This window comes from Dromiciops gliroides, chromosome 2 (genome assembly GCF_019393635.1).
Source record: "Dromiciops gliroides isolate mDroGli1 chromosome 2, mDroGli1.pri, whole genome shotgun sequence".
Classification (NCBI taxonomy): domain Eukaryota; kingdom Metazoa; phylum Chordata; class Mammalia; order Microbiotheria; family Microbiotheriidae; genus Dromiciops; species Dromiciops gliroides.
This window is the reverse complement of record NC_057862.1, coordinates 181,716,228-181,740,432: the sequence shown is the minus strand read 5'-3', so window position 1 is coordinate 181,740,432 and position 24,205 is coordinate 181,716,228. Positions and strand designations below refer to the sequence as shown.

Sequence of the window (24,205 nt, the reverse complement as noted above, 5' to 3'; positions counted from 1 at the left end):
GATAGACTGGTTTATGTGACTTCAAGTTGAGTCACTAATGTAAAAACAGACAGAAAATGTAACAGTCTTAGGCTGCATTAATAGAGGTATAGTGCCTATGACAAAGGGGGTGACTAATAGTTCCACTGTATTTTCCACTGATGATAGCATATCAATAGATCAACAAGCATTTATTAAGCACTTACTATGTGCTAGCAGCTGTGCTAAGCTCTGGAGATACAAAGATAAAAACAAAACAGTCCCTGTTGTTTAAGGAGTTTACATTGTAAAGGGAGACTTTACACATACGAGTCTATACAGAAAATATATATATATAATGAATACACTTTACTTTGGGGCAGGCACTAGGAGCTAGGGGATCCAAGAAAGGCTTCATGAGGAAGGTGGCAATGGAGCTAAATCCTGAAGGTGAGGAGGGAGTGCACTGTAGATATCTGAGGTTTGGAGATAGGGAGAACACAGTGTAAAGGCACAAGACGGGAGATGGAACACTTTATGAGTGGAACAATGGGTAGGCCAATATAGACTGGAGTGTGAGGATAGAAGTAATGCACTAGTAAACTGGAAAGGGAGGGGGCCAGGTTGTGAGGAGCTTAAACATTAAAATTTATGTTTGATGCGTGAACTAATAGGGAAGCCACTGGAGCTTGAATGGGGAGTAGACATGAGCAGAGCTGCACTTTAAGAAAATCACTTTGTCAGATAATGTGGAGGATTGACTGGAGTGGGCAAAGGCTTAAGTCACAGAGACCAAATGGGAGCCTATTGTGGTAGTACAGGCAAGATGTGATGGGGTGGGGGTGGGGGACAGCTAGGTAGTACAGTGGATAAAGCACTGGCCCTGGATACAGGAGGACCTGAGTTCAAATTCGGCCTCAGACACTTGACACTTACTAGTTGTGTGACCTTGGGAAAGTCACTTAACCCTCACTGTCCCACAAAAACAAACAGAATATTAAGGGGCAGCTAGGTGGCACAGTGGATAGAGCACCGGCCCTGAATTTAGGAGGACCTGAGTTCAAATCCGGCTGCAAACACTTGACAATTACTAGCTGTTTGACCCTGGGCAAGTCACTTAACCCTCACTGCCCTGAAAGGGGGGGGGGGGATGTGATGAGGTCTGAACAAGGATGGTTGTTGGAAGTATGTGAGAGATGTTATAGAGAAAGAAACAACACGATTTGGCAATTTACTGGGTTATATAGTGTGAAGGAGAGAATCAAGAATGACACCCAGCAAAACTGAGTGACTGGAAGGATGGCACTGTCCTTTATAGTAATGGAGAAGTTTGAAAGAGGACTGGGTTTGGGAGAAGGTAGAGGGTGAGGAAGATAATTGTTTTGGACCTATGAAGTTGAGGAGCTTATGGGGCATCAGTTTGAAATGTCAGTTCTGTATGCCACATTTTAGCAAAGACACCAACAAACTTGGGAATTTCCAGAGGAAGGAGGATAGTATAGTAAAGGAACTATAGACATTGCTAGAAGGTTCAACCAAAGGAACAGAGAATGACTAATCTAGAAAAGGGGAGAGAGGAAGGGAGTGTACAAACAGCTGTCTGTGTATTTCAAGAACTGTCAAGGTCATGAAGGCTGTGACTTTTGCTTGGCTCCAGAAACAATGGATAGAAAAGTATGAGGCGGCAGCCTTTGGCTTGATATAAAGAAAAACAACTATAGCTATCCAGAAGTGATTGCTTAGCTGTCAGTTACCTCTGCAAACCTCGGAAGCAGTACAAACCGGAGATCAGCAAATGTCTCCATTTTCAAACAAAGGAAGGTAGTTGAGTTAAACTACATACTGCTAGTCTCAACTCTGATTCCCTGTGAAATCCCAGGAAATTACTTGAAGAGTTGTCATATAGAAGAGGTTCTAGAGGACAGAACAAGAACAATGGGTGAAACTGACCCAGAGACAGATCTTTGATAGAAGGAAAATCTTTGCCATGATTAGAGCTATTTAAAAGCAGAGGACTGAAGAACATTACAGTTCCAGTGATGATCTACTATAACTCTGAATTAAACATAAACATCGAATAAAAGTGCCTATCAGTCCTTATGGATGTGCTCTTCTTGAGGTTGGGCTAAATATAGAGCAACACTATTCTTGATCTAGAAGACTGACCTACTTCAACACCCCTGATTATGTCCCGCTGTGTTGTAGCATAATTGATGTGACTGAAGCAGGGCTTGATTTGGGCGATAATACAGACAGCTGTGTATTAGTTCTCCTCATAGCATATTTTTATGAAGGATCCATCACTAAATTCAAAGGAGCTCTCTCCCTATATCTCACTCAGCATAGATTCACAATCAAAGAAACTTTCCCAAAAAGGGAAAGTAGGAAAGAGGATTTGGGACTCACAGACTTTATTGCAATGCAGGGAAATACCCCACATGTTGTCTGTGCATTGCAGGCCATAGACCAGGGTAATATTTCAAAGAGTTGAATCAGGTTGTTTATAGCATTCACAGGCCTCTTCCTACCCAAATTAGTCCTTGGAGAGAGCTTGCCTTGAGAAAGTACAGAAACAAATCCAGGTCCACTTTAAATAAGGGGCTAGCTGAATTCCCACATATTTGGGTGGCACCCAGAACTATGAAGGTTATTTTCTCCTTAGTGCAGCAATGCTTTATATTGAAATTTACATTAATAACCAAGGTTTAATCAGCAGTCAGGCATGGTGCAACAGATTCCATTATTTCCAATTCTGTTGCCCAAGCAAGATTTGCAGGGCTTCTTATAGTCAAAACTATTGGAATTTATTCTTTAAAAAACAACCAATGAAGTGAGCTCTCGAACTCACAACACAATTGCTCCAAAAAAATAACCAATGGGGGGCAGCTAGGTGGCACAGCGGATAAAGCACCGGCCCTGGATTCAGGAGGACCTGAGTTCAAATCCGAGCTCAGACATTTGACACTCACTAGCTGTGTGACCTTGGGCAAATCACTTAACCCCCATTGCCCTGGGGAAAAACAACAAAAACAACAATAAAACAACAACCAATGGAGTAGAATCATGTCCTCTGGCCTGAGGCGAGGTATTGGCAAGTGAATTGGCAGCTTTTTGCCAGGCTGTAAAAGGAATTGTAACACATGGCATCTCCTCTTCATATGCTCGAATCTTTGATTTGTCAAGTGTTAATCAGCTGGAATATGGACTGTAACCCTCAATTGTCCATAATAGCTATAGGTGTTGCTGCAGTTCATGGAAGTACCCTTGTTGAAGTTAACATAGATAAGTAGTAAGCTTTACAAGATGCTGCCCACAAGGCAGAACGAAATTTACAAGAAAAGAGAGAAGAGGATAAGGTTACCTGACTAGGATTAAAGAAAGATGAAGAAATAATCAAGAACTTTAACAGAAATGAATGGGATATCTATGCTACTCAACAAAAAGCAATCTCAAGGGCCAAGGAAGAACTCCTAAGGAAGTTTAAAGAACAACTTGGCCACCAGGATGACCAGGACTTGATCCATCCACCTGCTAGCAGGCTCCAGCCAAGCCCCCACTGGGGTCTAAAGGACAAGGATCAACACCATGGTTCTCCTCCAGAGTCCACAAATTTTACTATACCTAAATTACTGATTCCCAGCCCTAGCAATAGGGGTAAGTCATCAGTTGATAAGCCAAAGAGGGCACATCTTTTCCTCAGGCTGCTGCTGATGGGTCTGAACCTGAGGAAGCCAACCACTCTTGGGTCTGATGACCTAGACAATCTCTTTTCAGGGGTAAGTGAGGGCAGTGTGGTCAGTGAATCTAAGCAAGCTGGTAGATCAGAAGGTCTACCAAAAGTCTCTAATGCCTTTTGATTCCAATTCGATTCTACCAGAACCCAAGATTGCTGGGGCTGAAGTCATTCCATTCCCCACAAACTCCTGGTCCATCAGGAGAAATACTACTAGACCCAGAACAATTGTTAATGCCAATCCCAGAGGAGAACACCTAGCAGGAAACCCAAGCAGAGTATATGAAAACCAAGGTCATTGTATCTTTTCAAACTTTTAAAGGTACAACAGTTGAGTATACCAACACAGTCAAATGAAGCATTGTGGGAAGAGCTATTTCCTGCCCAAGAAGATAGAAGTGCAGGGATCATTTCAACCCCACAGGGTCTAGTTTCATGGCATGAGCTCACAAACGAGGAGCTATTTAAATATCTAGTCTCAGGATGAGCAATCTTTTAATTTATATTAAAAAAAAAAAAGTAAAGGGCCTCTGAAGGCAGTGCTTTTTAAGCAGAAGTAATACAGCCACTTCTCAGGGGTGCTCTAGCATGAATTTCTGTTCTTCTACAGTTTGTGTTAGATTGTCTCTGAGGCCTCCCACCCTTCAGCACTCAAATCTGAGTTTTTGTGACTCAGTTACAGGGCAGAAGGTAAGTGTTGATTATGTCCCCTTTCTAGTTACAGCAAAAGGGAAATAGAATGCCAGCTTCAAACCCCCAAGATGTATGAAGTACTTCCTGTAAGTACCAGCTCTACTGCTATGCTGAGATTACACTGCAGTGATATGGACAGCAGCTGAGCAGATAGCAGATCCTGATTTGAAACCAAATTCTTGAATCAACAACGTATTATAGAGGATGGCAAATTTAATAAGGTAGTCTAATCTTAAATGAGGACACTGCTAACTTTGTACCCCACTTGTGGAGGTTGGTCTCTGGGTTAGCAGGGTTGATTTATAAAGATCTCATGTCAGGTTCTGGAGTAGTTAATGACCTATTACATTCACATTAATTAGAGGAATACAGTGATGTTACCAAACCAAAAAAGCTGTGCAAATCATATGAGCATTAAAAGTTTGGAGATGTTTTCTTCACCCTAAAACCATTAGGTATTAGATTTCTTCAGACTGCTACAAGAAAAGCTTTAGTATGATGTTCAAATTAGCCTGAAATGTAACTTGCTGAAGGAAAAGGAATAGTAAATCCCTGCTAGCAGATGTTCAGCAAAACTTATTTCTCGCTGAAGTGACCCACAAGGCAAAAAATTATGTCAAAACCCAGATTGTATTATTTATATGAAATGGATCAGACTATTTGAGTCAGCTGCTTAAGTTGTAATTATTATTTCTTAACTGACAGTAGCATCTGAGATTATCTTGACTTTAAATAAGAAGAAAGCAACTGGGTTGGGAAGGATTAGACTTTAGTACAGTAGTGTTGGATTTTAATGAAAACTATTTCTTCTTCCATTTGCGGTCCTACCTTGATTTAAGTATCTAAGCAAACAGCAAAAATGCTGATAATGTGAATTATGCTTAGAAAGTATAATAATTTGATTTTTATTTCTGTAGCATAATATTTTTTATTATTTTTGGTGAGGCAATTGGGGTTAAGTGACTTGCCCAGGGTCACACAGCTAGTAAGTGTCCGAGGCTGGATTTGAACTCAGGTACTCCTGAATCCAGGGCCGGTGCTTATCCACTGTGCCATCTAGCTGCCCCAGCATATTTTTTTCAACAACTTTCCAAATATAAGAATATTCTAAGGTCAGTAAGATGATTATTATTATTATTTCAATAATAAAAGATTGTTAGAAACTAAGCAGCAGTTCTTTACAGAACAACTTAGAATTTTGTTTCAACTAATGGCTAATTTCTTAGTAGTTTCCAATGTTTGGTTGCAAAAATGTTTCATCCCCCCACAAAGGAAATATAGTAACACATATGCAAACTATCATATAACTCAGGACTCTACAATTTCTGCTATGTAAACGGAGTACTGATAGCATTAGACCACTTTTTATTAAAGCCATGCCATTAAAGTCCCTGCCTTATAACTTTTCATGCCATTCTGATCATAATCAACTCTTCATGATACAACCTACTCAAGTGATAACCCCAAATAACATCTTTAAGTTTGTAGTCCCAATGACTTGTTAGGCTACAAAATTAAGAAGAGATTCTGAAAAGGTGGAAGTGCCTCTTTGGTCCCTATCGGGGAGGGACCTTGTCTAGTCCCTAATTTCCGTATAAAATACAGCCACTCTGCTAACACTGTTAGTGTTCAACAAATGGGCAACAAGCATGCAATTGTCCTAATCTAGGTCAAACCATGTTTGAACTGTTTACAATTACCAGAATACTTTGTAAACACTTTCTTTGGCTCCTTCTGGAATTCAACACTGTTCTGATTAAAATTACTGTAGCTGAGCCTAACTTAACACCACTAGAACTATTTAATTATACTTTTTTTTATCTAATATCTTTCTTTTAGTGATCTAAAAGCCATTTACAAACACTAGTCAAATTTCAATGTCTGAGAGGTAGGTATTGAAATAAAAAACACAAGAGCCCAAAACAGAAAAACAGGAGTGTGGTCTACTCAATAGTTCTTACTTACATCTTCAGGCTGCCTACACAGCCTAGAGTATTTAAAGTGGAGTGGTATGCATTCTTATCCAAAAAGTCTAGGCTCAGGCACAAAGGGTCTTTGTCTTTTTTCTTTTGGGGGCGAGGGGCAGTAATTACAGTTTTATTATGTATATTGTATAAAAGATCTTATTTTTACTTAAGATCAACTAAACAACATCTATTAAAAAATGAAAATTTAAAAAAAAACCACTTTGTTCCAAAGCAAGGATCAACATGGCAGTTGTATTAATAAAAGTAGTATTCATAAAGTGCTGTCTTTGGTATCCAAAGACACTACTGACTCTGTCAGCAGAACATATACTTTTGAATTGTTTTTCCAGTAATGATTGCTTTATGCTGAGCTATCCTCAGCTGGTTCCCTTGTCAACAAGAGCACAAATTTGGAAGACTGGTTGGCAGCACTCAACACAGTTATCTTTCTGTTAAGCTAACTAACACAAAAAGGATCAAAATCCTATTCTCTAAGTCTCATCAGTACTGTATTCCAATCAATTGACTAGCTGGTTCAGATTATTCAATCAAAACAGTAATTACTAGGGTAATAAATGAGAAATAAGGAAAAATCAATATTTTCTTATCTCAGATGTGTAGATTATTAATGCTTACTACCTTCTCACCTCTTGAGAAAAAATTTCTTTTTAAGATCACAGAATTAGAATAATGTGGAACGTTTCTAAGGCTCAAGAAAAGCAATGATCACAACAGGTTTTCCACTATGTGTGATATAACCACATAATAAAAGCATCTAGAGTCAGTGAAAGCTACCTTTTTAAAGCAAGAAAGATGCACATTCAATATTCATATCAGTAGTCACTGATTGGGCAAATGCTATAGATTTACATTCATGCCCATGAGGAAACATTTCACAGAAAAATGATTCCCAAAAGTATTTGGCCAGATCACTACCAGCCTTGTTCTAAGTGAGTTGGTGGTATATAAACTTTTCTGTCCCTACCTAGTGGTAATATTAAGTGTATTGACAAATGTCATGAAATTTTAACACATACCACTGTTAAATCATACCAAAATTGGGTTTGTATACATTGAGAATATATGTGAACCCCATTTCAAAGCAACCATTAAAGGAGGTAGTGTATCAATTATTTGGATGGAGAACATAAGGTCAACCCTAGCTGTAAACATTTCTAAAGCATTAGACACTGTTATCCAAAACACAAGTGATGAGAAAGAATTTAGAACATGTATGAAATTATATGAATTTTTAAAAGCAAAAAAAGAAACATTTAGTATATTTACTCAAATAATAAAAGAAGTTTAAATGATACAGAACTGAAAATAATAGAAATCCAAATATAATTTTTAAAAGTGAATATAAATTAGCTAACTACAAAGACAGTTGAACATTCATACAATTAATATCCAACTTTTTATATTCACAGACACACAGACACACACGCACACACGCACACACACACTCACTCTGATTCTGGCAAAAATCAGAGAAAAATATCATCAAGTTATCCAAACTGTGTGAAATAGGTTCCAAAACCAATATTCTACATGAATGAAAAAAGCCCTGGTTTCATGCCTGTATGCATGGCTGTTTTAAAAGATAAAAGTAACATAATACATTGGCCTTTTCAAACATACTAATAATTAAGGCATCTTGCTTTACACAGTATCTCAGTGTGAAAAGAATTATCCATTATTTGCTATGTTATTTTAAACATCTTTAAAGTCTTTTCAATATAATCACAAAGTAGCTGCAGACATTTGGTGGTTTGGTTGTCTGGTTGTTTTTTGTTTTTTTTTTAAACACAATCTTAAAAAAATATTAATGGTGATTGGTCTTTGTGGTTCCTAGCAAAACATCTTGCCCCTTTTATCTTTTCATGTCAGTATAAATTACATTTTTATGCAATATGAAGGACTGCAATAAGACCTAGAAGCACTTAACTTTTCCCCAAATAACCATACAAATCCCAAATGTAGCAAAGGCGTACAATTTTCACAGTGCACTTTCACCTCATTGAAGTCAAAGATGCTCCTTGTGGATATTTTTCCACTTCAATGTGAAGTAGATTGTTAGGATTTCATTAGTGGTTTCATTAAATGGCATTTTTGGAAGATTCCACTTCCCTCCTTGGTTCACAGTTCTCAGAAGACACCCCTTTCTGGAAGCTACAAAGTCCAGAATATCTTGAATAAGGAAGTCCTCTTCAGGTGACACTTCTCAATGTAATTGTAATAAATAAGCATCTACATCCTTGGAGAATAAAATAAAAACAGACTATTAGTCAATACTTAGCCCCCCATTTCTGTGTATATATACACATACATCCTCCCATTTAAGTCCCTATTTCAGATTAATAACTTAATAAATTAATTTTCTGTTTAACAAACAAACAAAAATTCCTTTGTGCTTCATCTTTATTACTGGAAATCATTTAAAATGCATTATGGGGGGCAGCTAGGTGGCGCAGTGGATAGAGCACTGGCCCTAGAGTCAGGAGTACCTGGGTTCAAATCCGGCCTCAGACACTTAACACTTACTAGCTGTGTGACCCTGGGCAAGTCACTTAACCCCAATTGCCTCACTTAAAAAAAATGCATTATGCACAATACAAATAAAATTTTCTCCTTATTCAAGTTATTACAGCGCTTCAAGATTATAATTCTGACAGTACAAAGCTATACAAATCAAGATGCAGAAGGTATAAGAGATTAAGCTAAAGTGACTTGGACCCAGGAAATATTATAGAAGTAATTTCTATTAAACCTTGATTTCTTTGTCTTGTTAAAGGTAAAATAAACAATGCATGGTCTCTCTATCCCCATCTCATCAATTCTTCCTGTCCCCGACAATTTTTCTGTGTTCTCTTAATGCTTCTCCTCTTTTTCCTTCCCTCCCTGCCTCCTACACATGTCTTGGTCTCCTCTAGCTTCTAGTCTCCATTTCTCACAGAATTTTGTTTTTGTAACTTCTTGGGTAATTTGGTCAACCAATCATGATATTTCTTAGGCTGTTTCAGATTTTTCACTCTCAAAAAAAAAGTCAGTTATTTTAGGTTTTCAATTGTTCAGGGAGTTGTTTCGTTATAGCACCTTCCCATAAAGAAACTTGGGAATTATAGACATAATTTCAAAATTAAATCAGCATTATCTTCAACAATAAAGGTAATATCTTTGGCCAAATTAATAATAAAGCTTCTCTTATTTTTATAGATGTCCTATGAATTCTATTGCCTGTGAATTTTTAAAAACAGAACACAATATAAATATAGATTCTAAATTAGAGCATATAATTTTTAATATCTATGCTTCACCACAATAACTGAGAAAACATTTTGAATAAGTTTTTTAAAATATTTTTATCACAAAAATTCCATATAAAATATGCTACACACAAAACCATTTTACTTTTCTTGAAGACATCTAAGAAGTCCTAACAGGAAAGCTATTTGTTAAAATTGAGAATGACCTAAGCTAATGTCCTCTGATATTGGACAAATTTTTAAAAATGGCAATAGTCCCAATAATAAGGTACTTTTTAAGTATTTTCTTTAGGGAAGGCAAAATTTTTCATAAATATTTTTCTAGAGTTTAAAAAATGTGTTATCCCAAACTGTAACTTATAAATTCCTTTAAGAGCCTAGAAAATCAGTGTTAAAGATCAATTCTGGTGATAAGCTTATTTTATGGTTTGAATGGCTTTCTCAGAAGGCACAAAAGAAGCACTTGGAAAACTGGAGGTTTGTCACTGCAGGGCTTTTTAAACTGTGACTACTGCAATTCATTCATTACTTAGTTTCTAGTTTATGGTTTCTACAACCCTTATAAAAAACATGTTTACATCTGAGAATTTCACAACTGAAAGTGTCATCTTCCCTCTTGAGAAGTATAAATAGATATTGCTTGTTATAAAATATACATAAGCATACAAAATTATACATATTTGCACTAGTAATTAAGGCTTCTTTTCCTCATTAGGATCTTTGTATATTGGGAGAGTGCCCCTCCTTTGCTACATTTTGGCTGTAGAAGAAATAAGTAATCACCAATATGAGGGCCTTCGATTCTCAGTTGAGAAAACAGCCCAAGGCCATCTTCCTGGCACTTTTCCTGAACTCTCTGGGATGATTCATACTTACTGGCTACTATCCTGGTTTCTTGCTTTCTTCTGCTTTTACCCCTAAAGCCAGCCTGGAAAGTCTCCTCTTTTCCCAATTTAACTTCAAAAATAAATGTTCAAGGGCAGCTAGGTGGCACAGTGGATAGAGCATCAGCCCTGGATTCAGGAGGACCTGAGTTCAAATCTAGCCTCAGACACTTAACACTTACTAGCTGCGTGACCTTGGGCAAGTCACTTAACCCTCATTGCCTCGTAAAAAACAAAACAAAACAAAAAACAAACAAAAATAAATGTTCAACAGGGCCCAAATGACCTCAAAGAAGCTGGCACATAGATACGGTTCTCCATACTTCCCATTAGCTAAGACTGAGGAAATTAGGAAACATTCTACTCTCACATTTTCCCCCCTTCAATTTATTACTACATTCAAGGTCACAACTCATGTGTCTGGAAGCAAAGGTAGCGGGTAACACTTTGCTATGAACCAATCTTCATCCTGCAACTCTGGAAAAGGAGGGAGCATTTCTAACACGTCAAAAATTTAACTTTTATCATACAAAAAGAGAAGTCTAGGAGATCATCTTCATAACTGACATACCAGTATCTTAATCTGGGGAAATGCCCCATTAACACTCTGATGTGGATTTAAGTTTGTAGACCTGTAGCATTCCACTCCCTCATCCACACAGCTGAATAAATCAATAATTAATAAATCTCTTTTGGAAACAATTGTGTGTGGATTTCTTGAGCGCAAATGCTGAGTTAACACCTCATTTGGAGCAGAATCTGTCACTAAATAAAAGAATTAAGTGGGTATGAGAAACTGATCAAGTTTCCTTCTCATTTTTAAAACTCCTCACACTCAGTGTCCTCATTCAAGTGAGACAGTGAAGTGTCCAGAACTGTTCTACTGTGAGTATATCTTCTCTCTCTCTGGCTTCCTGAGTACCACTGTCCCCTCCCATTAGTCACTTAGAAACTCTTTAAATGCTTTCTCTAATACTTATGACAATCACACCAGTATAACATACCCCCTGAAGTCAACTATCTTGAAATGCATCTGAAAGACCTCCAATGGGCAGTCCCTTTGCTCCCTGCCAAGGAATGGAACGGATCACTAGAACTATACCCAGAGTATCCTGGCACTTTGGGAGGCATGCTTTTAGGACTCTATAGTATCACTTACTTAACTAGCTAAGTAATTTGCTCACTTGTTCTTTAGTTTTATAAATCCATAGGACTAGATTATTAAACCTTTTGAACATCTAAAATCAAACATTTGTTATACCTTTGGTTATATACATACCTTAGCTATATTACCAGTGTATCCTGGAACCAAAGTAAGATGATTTTCTTGTTTCCACAATCCACTTAATTGTTGTTTTAAAATATGAACATTTCTTAATTAAAAAAAAAATGTAAACAAAAATTTATTCATGACTGTTTACACATATAGTCTAGTGTAATATACATGCATCCAGAGAAAGATGACTGAATAAATTTCATTATTTAAGTAGTTACCCTGAGGCAACACGATATTGTAACTCAAATGAATTATTTATTGTCATATGTGTCAGTTATTCATGAAGATCACAGGTTGCTCAACTACCATAACTACTTGAAAATACTGCCTAAGCCATACAGGGAACAGCTGATTCTGATAGTCCTCTAATCCCTTAGGAGAAAGCCAAGAGCTACTTAAGATTATCTGTCTCAGTCTATAGAATAATTTACATATTTCCAAAACTACAGAAATATGTACTGAACTCTCAATGGGCTAGCTAATAAAAGCCCTTAAGATGCTCTCACTCTCACCCCAAATACCTAATGAGTAAGATGGCTTACAACATTGTTATCCAGGACAAGAGAGGTTACTGGGTTCTGAAATTCTACATATGAAGTATATTCTAATATGAAAATCTTCACACTGGTGTAAATAAATCAGATTTGCTAAAAATGAAGTTTCTGGAGCAGCTAGATGGCGCAGTGGACAGAGCACCGGCCCTGGAGTCAGGAGTACCTGAGTTCAAATCCGGCCTCAGACACTTAACACTTACTAGCTGTGTAACCCTAGGCAAGTCACTTAACCCCAATTGCCTCACTAAAAAAAAACAAAGAAACCAAAAAAACCCAAACAAACAAAAATGAAGTTTCTAAGCAACTATCTTAGAATCTTCTCATGAAGACATCATCACAGTAGCCTAATAACATCAGCTTACATTTATGTTATTTTAAGGTTTACATAAACTCTCTCACTGGATCCTCACAACAATATCACAAAGTAGATAGTGCAAACATTGTGATCCCCCTTTAAAAATGAAGAAAAACTGGGCAAATAATTTCTCTGAGCCCCAGTCACAAATGTATTAAGCAACAGAGATAAAATTTTAACTCACATCTTCTACTTCCAGGTTAACTGCAGGCACTATGTTGCCTTCCAAGGTTTTTCTATAATTTTATAATGAGCATAACATTTCCTTAAATCCTCCCTATTAAGAAAGGGAGTAATGACATTGTGTTTATGATCATATATGCAAGCAGTCATCTCACCTGGGTGATGTCTCTGCTCCTGCATCCTCTCCACTGATTGGTGAAGCCCTGATAGAACCACCATTCATGAATGGCCCAGGCCATCCATGCTCACTTCTCCCCTGGATCCATTCCTCACCCTCCAGACTTTTTTACCCCCTTGCCAGTAGCCTTCTCATCTTCTTGAAGATACCTTGGCTTCTGCACTATTTCCTCTGATCGGTGAGTCGCTAGCTATAACTACCCATGTCATAAAATGCCTAGGCCATTCATGCTCCCAGCTCTCCCAGTTCTACTCCTCGATCTCTTGACTCTTCCACATCCTTACCAGCAGCCTTATCCCCATAAAGATACCCTTCCTCTTCCAACTCCATCCTTGCTCCTTTTCCAGCTCCCTTTTATAAGTTGTCTTTCCTCATTAGAATGTAATTTCCTTGAGTGTAACAACTGTCTTTTTTCTTATATTTGTACTCCTATTGCTTAGTACAGTGTTTGACACATAAGAGCTTAATAAATTCTTGTTCTCTTTCTATTGATTTATCTATCTATAAGATGCTATCCTGATAATACAATTTTACTAGCATAGCAGTATATTTGCAAAGTATAGAAATTGTAATACTTACCCATCTTTAGCAATTTCTGTATTAGCAGATAGTTCTGACCACCATCGTTTTATGACTGCTTGAAGCCAGTTCAAACCCACTATCACATATCTGAAAGAATATTTTCTGTAAAAATCATGCTTTTCATCCAAAAAGCCTTTACTGATTAAATAGAAACCCCTTTCACTTACTTTTAATTTTCCTCAGCACTTGACAATACCATCAATGCTTAAGTATTAGAGTTGCTGACAAGATATCACTTCAATCTTCCCCAGTTGTTTCACATCTATTAATCTCCCAACTAGAATGCCTGTATCTCCCACAGAACTTAATACTATACTATGTATACAATAGAACCTCAATATATGTTGCTGAAAATAAAAGATGAAATTTATAGAGACACTTACTCTTCAAATTTGCTTTTCAGTAGTGATTTTACTAGAGGCAACAGATCTACACAGCAGCCAAGTGAAATGTACTGCTTTTCTTCCTGTAAACTAAAATATTCATTTGGTTACAAAAATGTTTATAGATCATGGTTTCTACTCTTCTAAAAATGTTCTCTTTTTACCTGCTTGTGAGTACAGGAAGGCAATCAACCACCACTCCAAGATCTTCTATCCTATAGTATTAAGAGAAGCAAAGGTTAAAAAACAAAACAAAACAAAAAAACTGGACCTACAAAAAAAAAGAGACTTAAGTCTTTCAGAGTAGTTTTTTTCTTTACAATGTTGTTCTTGTATATTTTATTCCTAATTGTGCTCCCTTTATTCTGAATAAATTGAAGTTAACAAGGGGGGATAAAAGAGAGAGAAGCAAAGGTTAGTAGGCAGCTAGCTATTTTCACATTCAAATCATCTTCACCTCAGTCAGCAAAGGTGACTAACACAATTTCTCCCCAAATCAACAAACCATTTATAATTTCCTCTTTATATATGAGGAACAGGGTAAAAGCAAGTAAAGATAAAACTGATGACTAGATTTTTGTTTATCAAACTTGTGCTACATAGACTTTAGGCACTATTGTTCTAATTAAAATTAAGTATAGGAAGTTAACATTTTCTGGTCTAAAACATCATAAGCTGAAGATCTGCTTCTAGACGGCTATCTCTCAAATTTACAGCTTAGGAGAACCAAGAATGAGAAAAAATTACAATGATTTACCTCACCAAATAGGCTACCAGTTCACTTATGCTTCGCTTTCTCCAAAAAGTTAAAGCTACATTCAACCTCAGATTTCTACTGAAAAGGACTTGTGCCATCGTCTCATGGTCCTGAGAAACCTACAAGCAAAGAAACAGTATTTAAAGTTGAAAGGTACCAAAGATATAGTTTAATCCAGTGCCTTATTTTTTAGATGATAAAAATTATGTTTCAGGGTATAAAGGTGTAAAGTTAGTTGTTGGTAGAACTAAAACAAGGACCCAAGTCTCCTGACTCCCAAGTCCAGAGTTCTTTCCACAGTATCACACTGTATACCTTATGACAAGCTCATGTGTTAAAATCCATATTGAAGGAGAAAAATATGAAATAAGGAAAGAGATCTGAAGTAGTTATTCAATTAGAACAGCAAGTAGACTGCAGCATCAATACCCTTTCCTCAACTCTTACTATCCTTTTCTGTTCTATGAGGATCAAGATATAAGAGAAAATATTCTGGTAGGCCTAGCTTCTCTCTCTACAGTATTATAACATCAACTTAAATTTTTTTAGGGTAAAAAGAAAAAAAAATGATTTAAAATTAAGTATGAGTAAAGCAAGGTAAATTAGGCCTCTAACAATAAGGCATCAATCTATAAACCCTGGAAAATTGCACAGCAGACATGGGAGCCAGAGACAGTAAGCATTCCTTGGGAAAGAGCTTTGAATGTGAAAAGGCAGAAGGAAAGGAAAGACTGTGTACAGTCTTTTACAATACAGCAGCAATTACAATTATTCGCTACCTAAACAACCATAGTAAATCCTTCAATTTATAGGAATCCTTCATTAGTTATTAGAAACTATGTCACTGTGATCCCTCAAAGAGCCAGTACTTCTTCTTCTTCTTTTTTTTTTTTTTTACGGGGCAATGGGGGTTAAGTGACTTCCCCAGGGTCACACAGCTAGTGGCAAGTGTCTGAGGCCAGATTTGAACTCAGGTACTCCTGAATCCAAGGCTGGTGCTTTATCCACTGCGCCACCTAGCCGCCCCAGACCCAGTACTTCTATAATGGAGAGTTACATTCTTCTTCTCATATTTATTATATGAAAGTATAATCTCATCTCACCCATTCTCCAATTCTTATATTGGTTCATTGTTACTTCATGAAGAATTTTTTTAATATTTTAACTTCCCACCAATCTCCCAGAAATCCTGATTCTAGTCTCCTTCTCCATCATGATTTGTCTAATACTGATCTGCTTTCCATTCCTCTAGAAACTTCTTTTCATTATTTTCCAAGAAGCAAGTTGAAGAATCTTGCTACATAATTCCAATATCATTTAAAGTACCATGTATAAAAGGTCTTATGTTTCCAAAATCAAGAGTTCTCTAACAATACTATATACTTGTAATTATTCTTTTAATCATCATATTCATCTTTTATCACCTTTGCTACCTTAAATTGATTACTATTTGCCTTACTGCTTGGAGTCTTATAAGAGTTGTTTTCATAAGATTTGGGGGTGGGGAGGCAGGGCAATGAGGGTTAAGCGACTTGCCCAGGGTCACACAGCTAGCAAGTGTCAAGTGTCTGAGGCCACATTTGAACTCAGGTCCTCCTGAATCCAAGGCCATGCTTTATCCACTGCGCCACCTAGCTGCCCCCATAAGAGCTGTTTTCTAGAAACAAATCCTGAGTTTACCAAACCACTCCTCAAATGACCTCTTTGAAGTAAGCTATTCTACAGTACTACAGCCAGTGTGACGTCACAATCGATAACTTACCACCACACTAGGGTGTTTAAATTGTTAGGACTCCACTGAACTAAGGGACAGGTAAAGTATGCCAGGAGAGTTAGTTCCTGCTTTTTTATAGAACAGTTCAACTTTTTCACATGATCTGATCTTTTCTCTCTCTCTGTCCCCCTCCCCCAACCTCCTCCTGTCAATGTGTTAGTCTGGATCCTGCAGGAGATAGGTAACTGGTTAAATCTGTTCTACTTATACAGAAAAATATTAACTTTTTAAAGAAAACATAACAATTGTTTCAAGTTTGCTTGATTTAACTATGAGGTTTGCCCAAGGGCACCAACTCAAGAGATTCCATAGACAAAGGATGAGAGGTACTTTGCAGAATGAAGAGAGCAACAAAAGAAAAAACATATATATAATCATGCTGATGATGAGTTTATGGAATGACTCACCTCAGTAAAAAATCCACTATATTTTGATGATGGGCTTTCCGTTTGTGAAGAACTAGAATCACTGGCATTAAGTATAAATGTACGACCTTCATGGCGTAATTTTTCAGGCAGGTGGCCTGCGCAAGCCAGTTCATTTTCTTTATTTGCCATGTCACAGTCCCTGATTCTAGAAAAGTATTTTCTTCTGTAACAAGGATTTGGAAAATAATGATGAACTTTCTTTCTGTAATATACTTCTTTGTGCAGTTTGTCTGGACTTTTCACAGGGTATCCAACTGTTCTGTAAAAACAATTAGCTCGTTTAAGTAAAGAAGGAAATACAATCTTATTAAAAATTAAAGGTCAAGGGACAATTTTGCAATAAAGTTCTGGTCATCTGACATCCACCCAACCAAGTACTATATAGTTGGTTGTACCTGAGTTTGAATATTTCTGACAACATAATTTCATGGCTGAGGGAGGTAAAATACCACAAAATTAGCTTTAGAGCAATCTCTGCTCTTTCAAAGAAAGTAGAATCAAACACAGAATCAAAGAATTTGGGACACTAGGAGGAACCTTAATATTATAACTGATCAACCTCATTTTATAAATAACATGTTTAATACAGTTTCCTATTTTTAACCATCCCCAGCTTTCAAGATTTATTGCTTCCCAACAATTTCAAAGTATTTCTTACCTATGTGTATAAGCAGCCAACTGTTTTGGAGATTTCTTACCCTATCAATAAAGGGAGAAAATTACCGTTACCCAAGAACAAATATCTAGATAAAAGTTTCTGCTAATGAGATTGTGCCAAAATAAGTAGGTAACATCAATAAATCTACAATTCTTCATTGTGAGGGAAAGATTAGAATTCTATTTCTATTGAGCATTCCTTTAACTACTATTAAATTCTACACATTTTCCCACTTTTACCTGGCATCATCTTCAATGATTCAATTGATTTCACTGGTATATGGTAATCTGTCAATCTCAGCTACTTCATTCTCATTTAGAGTGTATTCTATATTTTAGAAGACATTGACTATATTTTTTTTCTTCCATAAGAATTTCATTATGAATTAGGAGAAACTATGCCAAAGGTAACAAGCCTTAGGACAGTGCATAGACAACACTTTTTTACATGCTAAATTACCTTTCTATTATGTAAAAAGTTAACCAGAACTCACAGCACCACAGAAAGCTTAGATTCTCTGACATTTTATGTTACATGTTATCTGAGAAATTTACAAGAACATTAACATACCTCCTTCATGTTCTTATTAGTGAAATGAGAGATCCTTTTCCTAGGAAGATCAATGGAATGGCCCTCAATATGCAAAAGGTTCCGTTTTCTATCATTGTGGGCTTCAGATGCCATAATCTCTTAAATCCCTGGTTGACGAAATTTGAAAGAAATTAATTAGTTTTGACCACATAGTGAAATATTTTCATTATTTATCTAACACACATACACACACACAACCGCATTCTGCTTTAGTCACAAAGTAAATTCTGTTTTGTTATTTACAAAACCTTAAATAGTGAGGGCACATCAGGCAGAGAAATCTAGAAAAGTGACTGAAAAACAAATTATTAGATCACTGGCAATGACAGCTAGCTCTAAGTTGTGTTGAAGATCAAGGAAGCCAAGAGTCAGAAAGACTTCCTTGTGGTACAACTCTGGCCCTGATAGCTTTCCCTTACTCACTCACTCACATTCACCAGGCTTCAACTTGGAATTTAAATTTCATGCCAGTGAAGTCATAGGTCTTATTAAATGTAGTAGAAAAGTAAGGTCCAAATAACAGGAACTTTCCCTCCTATTTGCAACCTTTTACAATAAAGTCTTAAAACCCATACTTGCAAATGATAGTGCTGCTAAATTAGGAAAACATTCTGGCCTCGAGCTATCTAATCCCTGAATTAAATCTCCTCATACTACTCCAACCCGTGTTACACAATGTTAATTAATTAATTAATTACCCTAATGCACAGCTCTGTCACATAGGTGTCAAACCTGTAACCCTCTGACCTGTCAATAAACTCAAAGCTCTTACTGATATTTAAGATCCAAATGTTGATTTGGCCCCAATTTGTCTCCCCAGTTATATCCATTTATGTACCCTACAAACTAGCCAAGCCAGACTTCATGTTCTGATTTCCTACTTCCCTGCTTCTATACCTCTGTTGACAATATTTCCTTATTTAGGGTGCCCACTTTTACCTTCATTGCCCATCTTTCCCTAATGAAATCCTACCCAGCCTTCAAGGGCTTACTCAAATCCATCTCTTTCATGAACCCTTCTCTGATACCCTAGTCAAATGTAATCTCTCAGAACTCCCGCACTTTATTAGTCTCTCTCACTGTATTGTAGTTTGCCTAGGCTTCATCTCCCTTATGCTATACAGAGAGTTCATATCCTAATCATTACCCTCCCCCAGTAGCTAGCACTGCACCAGGAACAAAGAATCCCCAATCGTCACTCTGCAAACATTAATTTACTTACACTTTGATTTTCCCAAATCCAAACTGTGGATTTTGAAGATAGTGATCTACTTCACAGAGATATTGCAATCAGTCACTCAGTCCCCTACTATGTACTAAGTGCTGGAGATCCAAAAACAGAAGTGATAGAGTCTATGAATTCAAGAAGCTCACGTGCTACTGAGGAGACAACATCCATAAAGACAGATATAAACCAAAGATGCTCCCATCGAAACTTAAAAAAAAAAAAAATTGGAAGGAGAGACAATTGCAGTTGGAGGGACCAGGAAAGGCTCCCTACATGAGGCAGCACTTGAACTATGTCTTAAAGAAGACCAAGGAGATTTCAGGAGGTATGGAAGTATAGAGGGAGTACATTTCAGGGATGGGGTAGAGGTGGGGGCAAGGAGGGTGGCCAATACAAATACAATGACAGGGGAGATGAATTATCATATAAGGAACAGAAAGTCGGCCTAGATAATTGGACTGTAGAGTGGAGAGTGGAGTAATGTGCTAGTAGAATGGATAAGTAGGAAGGGATCGGGTAACAAAGAGCTTTAAATGGCAAACCCAGGAGTTTCTATTTGATCACAGAAGTAATAAAGAGCTAACAGTTTATTATAGGGAAAGGAAAGGGGTATTTATATGATCACAGTCAGGATAGATTTGTGTTTAGGAAAATCACTTTGATGCCTGTGAAGAAGATGGACTGGAGTGGGAAGAAACTGGAGACCAAAGGGCAAGATATTACAATAATCCAAGGGCAGGTTATGAGAGCCGGAACTAGATTTGTGGCTATATAGCTAGAATGAAGGGGGCATATGAGAAAAGCTGTGGTCACAGAAAAGACAAGATCTGGCAACTGACTAGGAATGTGCAGGTAAGTGTGGGAAATCAAGAATGGCATTGGTGACATTTTTGGTGAACCTCTGTGACTGGAAGGATGGTGGTACACTATAGTAATAGGTAAGTGCTAGGAAGTTGGGGAGGGGGTTGGGTAGAAGGCAGTAAATTTTATTTTGAATATAATGAACTTGAGATGCACATAGTACTTTGTTTGAAATGCAAGTCTCATGCATTTAATCTGAAAAGCAGTTTTCGATACAAGACTGTAGTTAAGCAAATATTTGAGCTGGAGAAGCTGGTTCAATTTAACTATATAAAAATAGTAAATGGTATTTTAAAAACGACTGTACTAACATTTGACCTGTTTCTCAAAAGTGGCTCTTTGAATACTTATTATGGATTTTACTAGTACTCATACAACCTTGTTTATAAATTAATCTTTTGATTTTCGGTGCCTTGAATATGGTAGGTACTTAACTGACCTTTACTCAATTGGAGTTCAAATATTAGATATGTATTAGTAAGAGTTTAGATTAAATAAACAAACCCTAATTTGTAAAAGGTCTGAAAAACAGAACTAAGTCTAAATGGTAACTTGCTTTTAACTCAAGTCTATCCTCTTAACAAAAGGAATCACTTTTAGGATAAAAAAATTTAGAACTGGAAAGGATTTTTAAGTTCATCTAGTCCAGCTCCCTCATTTTACAGATGAGGAAACTAAGGGCCAAATGGTTTTCCTAAAGTCCTTAAGTATTAAGTAGCAGAGCTAGGATTCAAACTCAGGTTCTCTGATCCCAAGTCCAAGAATTTTTCCATTATAATGCACTGCCTCTATCAATTTATGTGGTGTGGTAGTTCATAGAGAGATGGTATTTACTTGAACATATTTCAACACTTTGTCATTTAACTTGCTCCAATATGTTTGAAGGATGCCGGGTACATGCTCAAACCCCATTTTATTATGCTGTTTCTTTCTGAAAGATGATGTAGAGATGATAAAAAGCAAAAGAAGCAGGTTGTGGAACACTGCATTTTGTCAGACTTTTGATATCTTAGTCTGGCTGAGCTTTTCCTCCTTTTTTATTCTTTGTTATAAGGGTTGGCTCTCTGGGAGAAAGTAGGACAAGGGATATGCTGGGAAATATAGATGATATAAAAACAAAAGATATAGAAAAATTTTTTTTAAAAAGATAATGTGTTGGGCATTCAGTAGATGCTTAACTAAAGGGTCTCGATATAACTGGGTCTTCCATTTAAATGCTATGGGCAAAAATATCTTAATTCTTTCCCTTACTCATCTACATATTCTATTAAATTTGATGACACGATAGATGTCAATCTTAAAAAATTAATTTGATTTAAAAAACCAAATAAAGAGCTCTCATAATCCATGAGCAAATATAGAATAGTTTCACCTTTCATGCAAAGTGAAAATATCTATAGTAACCGAGTAGAAAATAATTGGTCTTAGTCATATTTGAAAAAGCTTCTATGTATGCCTTTTTAGGTTTAAGTTCTATAAATTGTAAATGATTACCATAAGCTGACTGCCAAAAGGTTTAAACTGGTTAAAAATACTGACCTAAATCTTTTAGAGAAACATTTTCCCACAACTAATTTGCTCAAGGAACAATTTTCAGCTTGAAATACACTCACAGAACCCAAAATGGTAAATTCAGTCAGTATGGGGGTGGGGGTGGGGAAAGAAGATGGGAAATAGGATATTTCAGAGTAAAACAGAAGCAAAAGTTACATTTTAATAAATACAGTCATATTATATAGGAATTAATCTTGAAATTCTCACAGAATCCCAACTCAACACACAAAGACAAAGTTTGTATGGAACAACTTATGAAACACCATTCTATACAATTTTTGGTATGCCTTTCAGTTGCATACATAAAATTTTAACTACTAAGGATTGAAAAGGCCATCTAATCCAACCACTTCATAGTATAAATGAGAAAACTGAGGCTCTGAGGGGCTTAATGATTTGCCCTAGTTATATGACTCTTTAGTGTCAGAGGAAGAATTTGAACACAGATCTTCCTGATTTCTAGTCCCAGTGCTCTATTCACTAATCCACAGTGCCTCTCATAAACCTACAACTTCTTTTATGGCCACTGAACTATTAGTTTTATTTAACTGCTTTACTTTGTTACAAGAGACTTCTCCAAAGTAGGATTAATTTGCAAATTTTTTAAAAATCCACAAAACTTAAAAACTTATAGACCACTGATATAAAGATAGATCAAACTGAAGAAATTTTTTACCCAGAAAACCTGCCCCCTACAGATGGCTGTCAGTCTTTTAAATTAGTAAAGCAAATAATCAGCTTTAGATAAAAAACCAACCAGACTAATTGTCTTTAAGTAGAACTTGTTGACTATACTGATTCATTTTTGCCTTAATATCTCTGGCCTTATTAGCACATTAACTGACAGATACTCAAAAAGATCTATGATTTTATTAATTTGGAAGTTCCTTCCAGTGATGCAAACTGTAACACATCCATGCATGCTCTTCACATATAATTCTGGATGACGTCCTCAGGTAGAGAAATAGCCACAGTAAGTCTATTCAATGTGGTAGGCAGGGCCTCTTTTTGTACTGCCCTATAGCTAAGAATGGTTATTACATTTTTACAAATAAACTTTTATTGTATTTAAAAATGTAATAACCAAGGGCAGCTAGGTGGTGCAGTGGATAGAGCACCGGCCCTGGATTCAGGAGGACCTGAGTTCAAATCCAGCCTCAGACACTTAACACTTACTAGCTGTGTGACCCTGGGCAAGTCACTTAACCCCAATTGCCTCACTAAAAAAAAAAAAAAAAAAAGTAATAACCATTCTTAGTTTGCTATAGACCTTAGTTTGCTGACCTTCTCTAGAGGCCTTTCTTACTTTCTCTTGTCACAAGTGTTACCAGTGTAACATTCTGACTATCCACCTGTCAGCCCTCCCTTTTACCATGTGACCAATCCATCATCTCTTCCCATCATATCATTTCTTGATGAAATTTTTTACACCAGTTCTTCACATTTCATGATTATTTATATCCTGCAGCTGCTCGCACCCACTACTGGGTTTTCTATTGCCCTTTATAGGTGATACAGTAGATAGAGCATGAGGCCTGGAGTCAGGAATACTCATCTTCATGAATTCAAATCTGGCTTCAGAAACTTACTAGCTCTGTAACCCTGGGCTAATCACTTAACCCTGTTGTCCTCAGTTTCCTCATCTGTAAAATGACCTGGAAAAGGCAAACCAACCCAGTATCTTTGCCAAGAAAATCCCAAAAGGGGTCACGAAAAAAGTCAGACATGACTGAAAAACAACTAAACAACTTTTAATTCTTTGAAGACTATTTTATTCCATATCTCTGCCATATAGCAACATTGGTAGAATATCAATATTAACAATATAGGATTTGCTTTCATGGGAAACTTGAAGTCATTCAAGGAGTTCTATAATTTTCCAAAAGTGATAAAGCCTGTTCTCTTCCTCCTGTTCAATTTTGGGCCCAATTTATTGTCCAGCTGTACTATACCAGATAGACAAACTGAAGAACAAACTCTATAGGATGTCCATCCAAATATATGTTGAAATCTGGGCAATGATGAACATTTTCTATGTACTTGGATCTTTCCTGGGTGATGGTAAAGCCAAATTCTTTTTTTTTTAAATAATAAACTTTTTTATTTATAGTTCTGAGTTGCAATTTTTATCCCTCTTTCCCTCCCTCTCCTCCCCCCTCTCTGAGGCAGCAAGCAATCGGATATGGGTTATACATGTATGATTATGTAAAACATTTCCATATTTGTCATTTTGTACAAACTCAAAAGAAAAAAAATGAAAGAAAGTGAAAAATAGCATGCTTCAGTCTGTTCCATCAATATCAGTTCTTTCTTTGGAGGTAGATAGTATGTTTCATCAACAG

The 24,205-nt window shown here is 36.7% G+C and overlaps 1 protein-coding gene across 2 annotated transcripts in view; it reads right to left on the bottom strand.

The window, feature by feature from the left end:
- Positions 1 to 2,915: 2,915 nt before the first annotated feature.
- The window catches only part of KATNBL1 (katanin regulatory subunit B1 like 1), a 55,986-nt gene continuing 34,696 nt past the window's right edge, over positions 2,916 to 24,205 (bottom strand). For both annotated transcript variants that reach the window (XM_043981045.1, XM_043981044.1), the window contains 9 exons: positions 18,200 to 18,327; positions 17,630 to 17,670; positions 16,951 to 17,230; positions 14,770 to 14,888; positions 14,177 to 14,227; positions 14,013 to 14,102; positions 13,627 to 13,716; positions 11,781 to 11,874; positions 2,916 to 8,608 (listed from right to left, as the gene is read on the bottom strand). In XM_043981045.1, the coding sequence (XP_043836980.1) occupies positions 8,576 to 8,608; positions 11,781 to 11,874; positions 13,627 to 13,716; positions 14,013 to 14,102; positions 14,177 to 14,227; positions 14,770 to 14,888; positions 16,951 to 17,230; positions 17,630 to 17,670; positions 18,200 to 18,313 (912 nt within the window). In that variant the 5' untranslated portion in view covers positions 18,314 to 18,327 and the 3' untranslated portion in view covers positions 2,916 to 8,575. The remainder of the gene's footprint in view (positions 8,609 to 11,780; positions 11,875 to 13,626; positions 13,717 to 14,012; positions 14,103 to 14,176; positions 14,228 to 14,769; positions 14,889 to 16,950; positions 17,231 to 17,629; positions 17,671 to 18,199; positions 18,328 to 24,205) is intronic.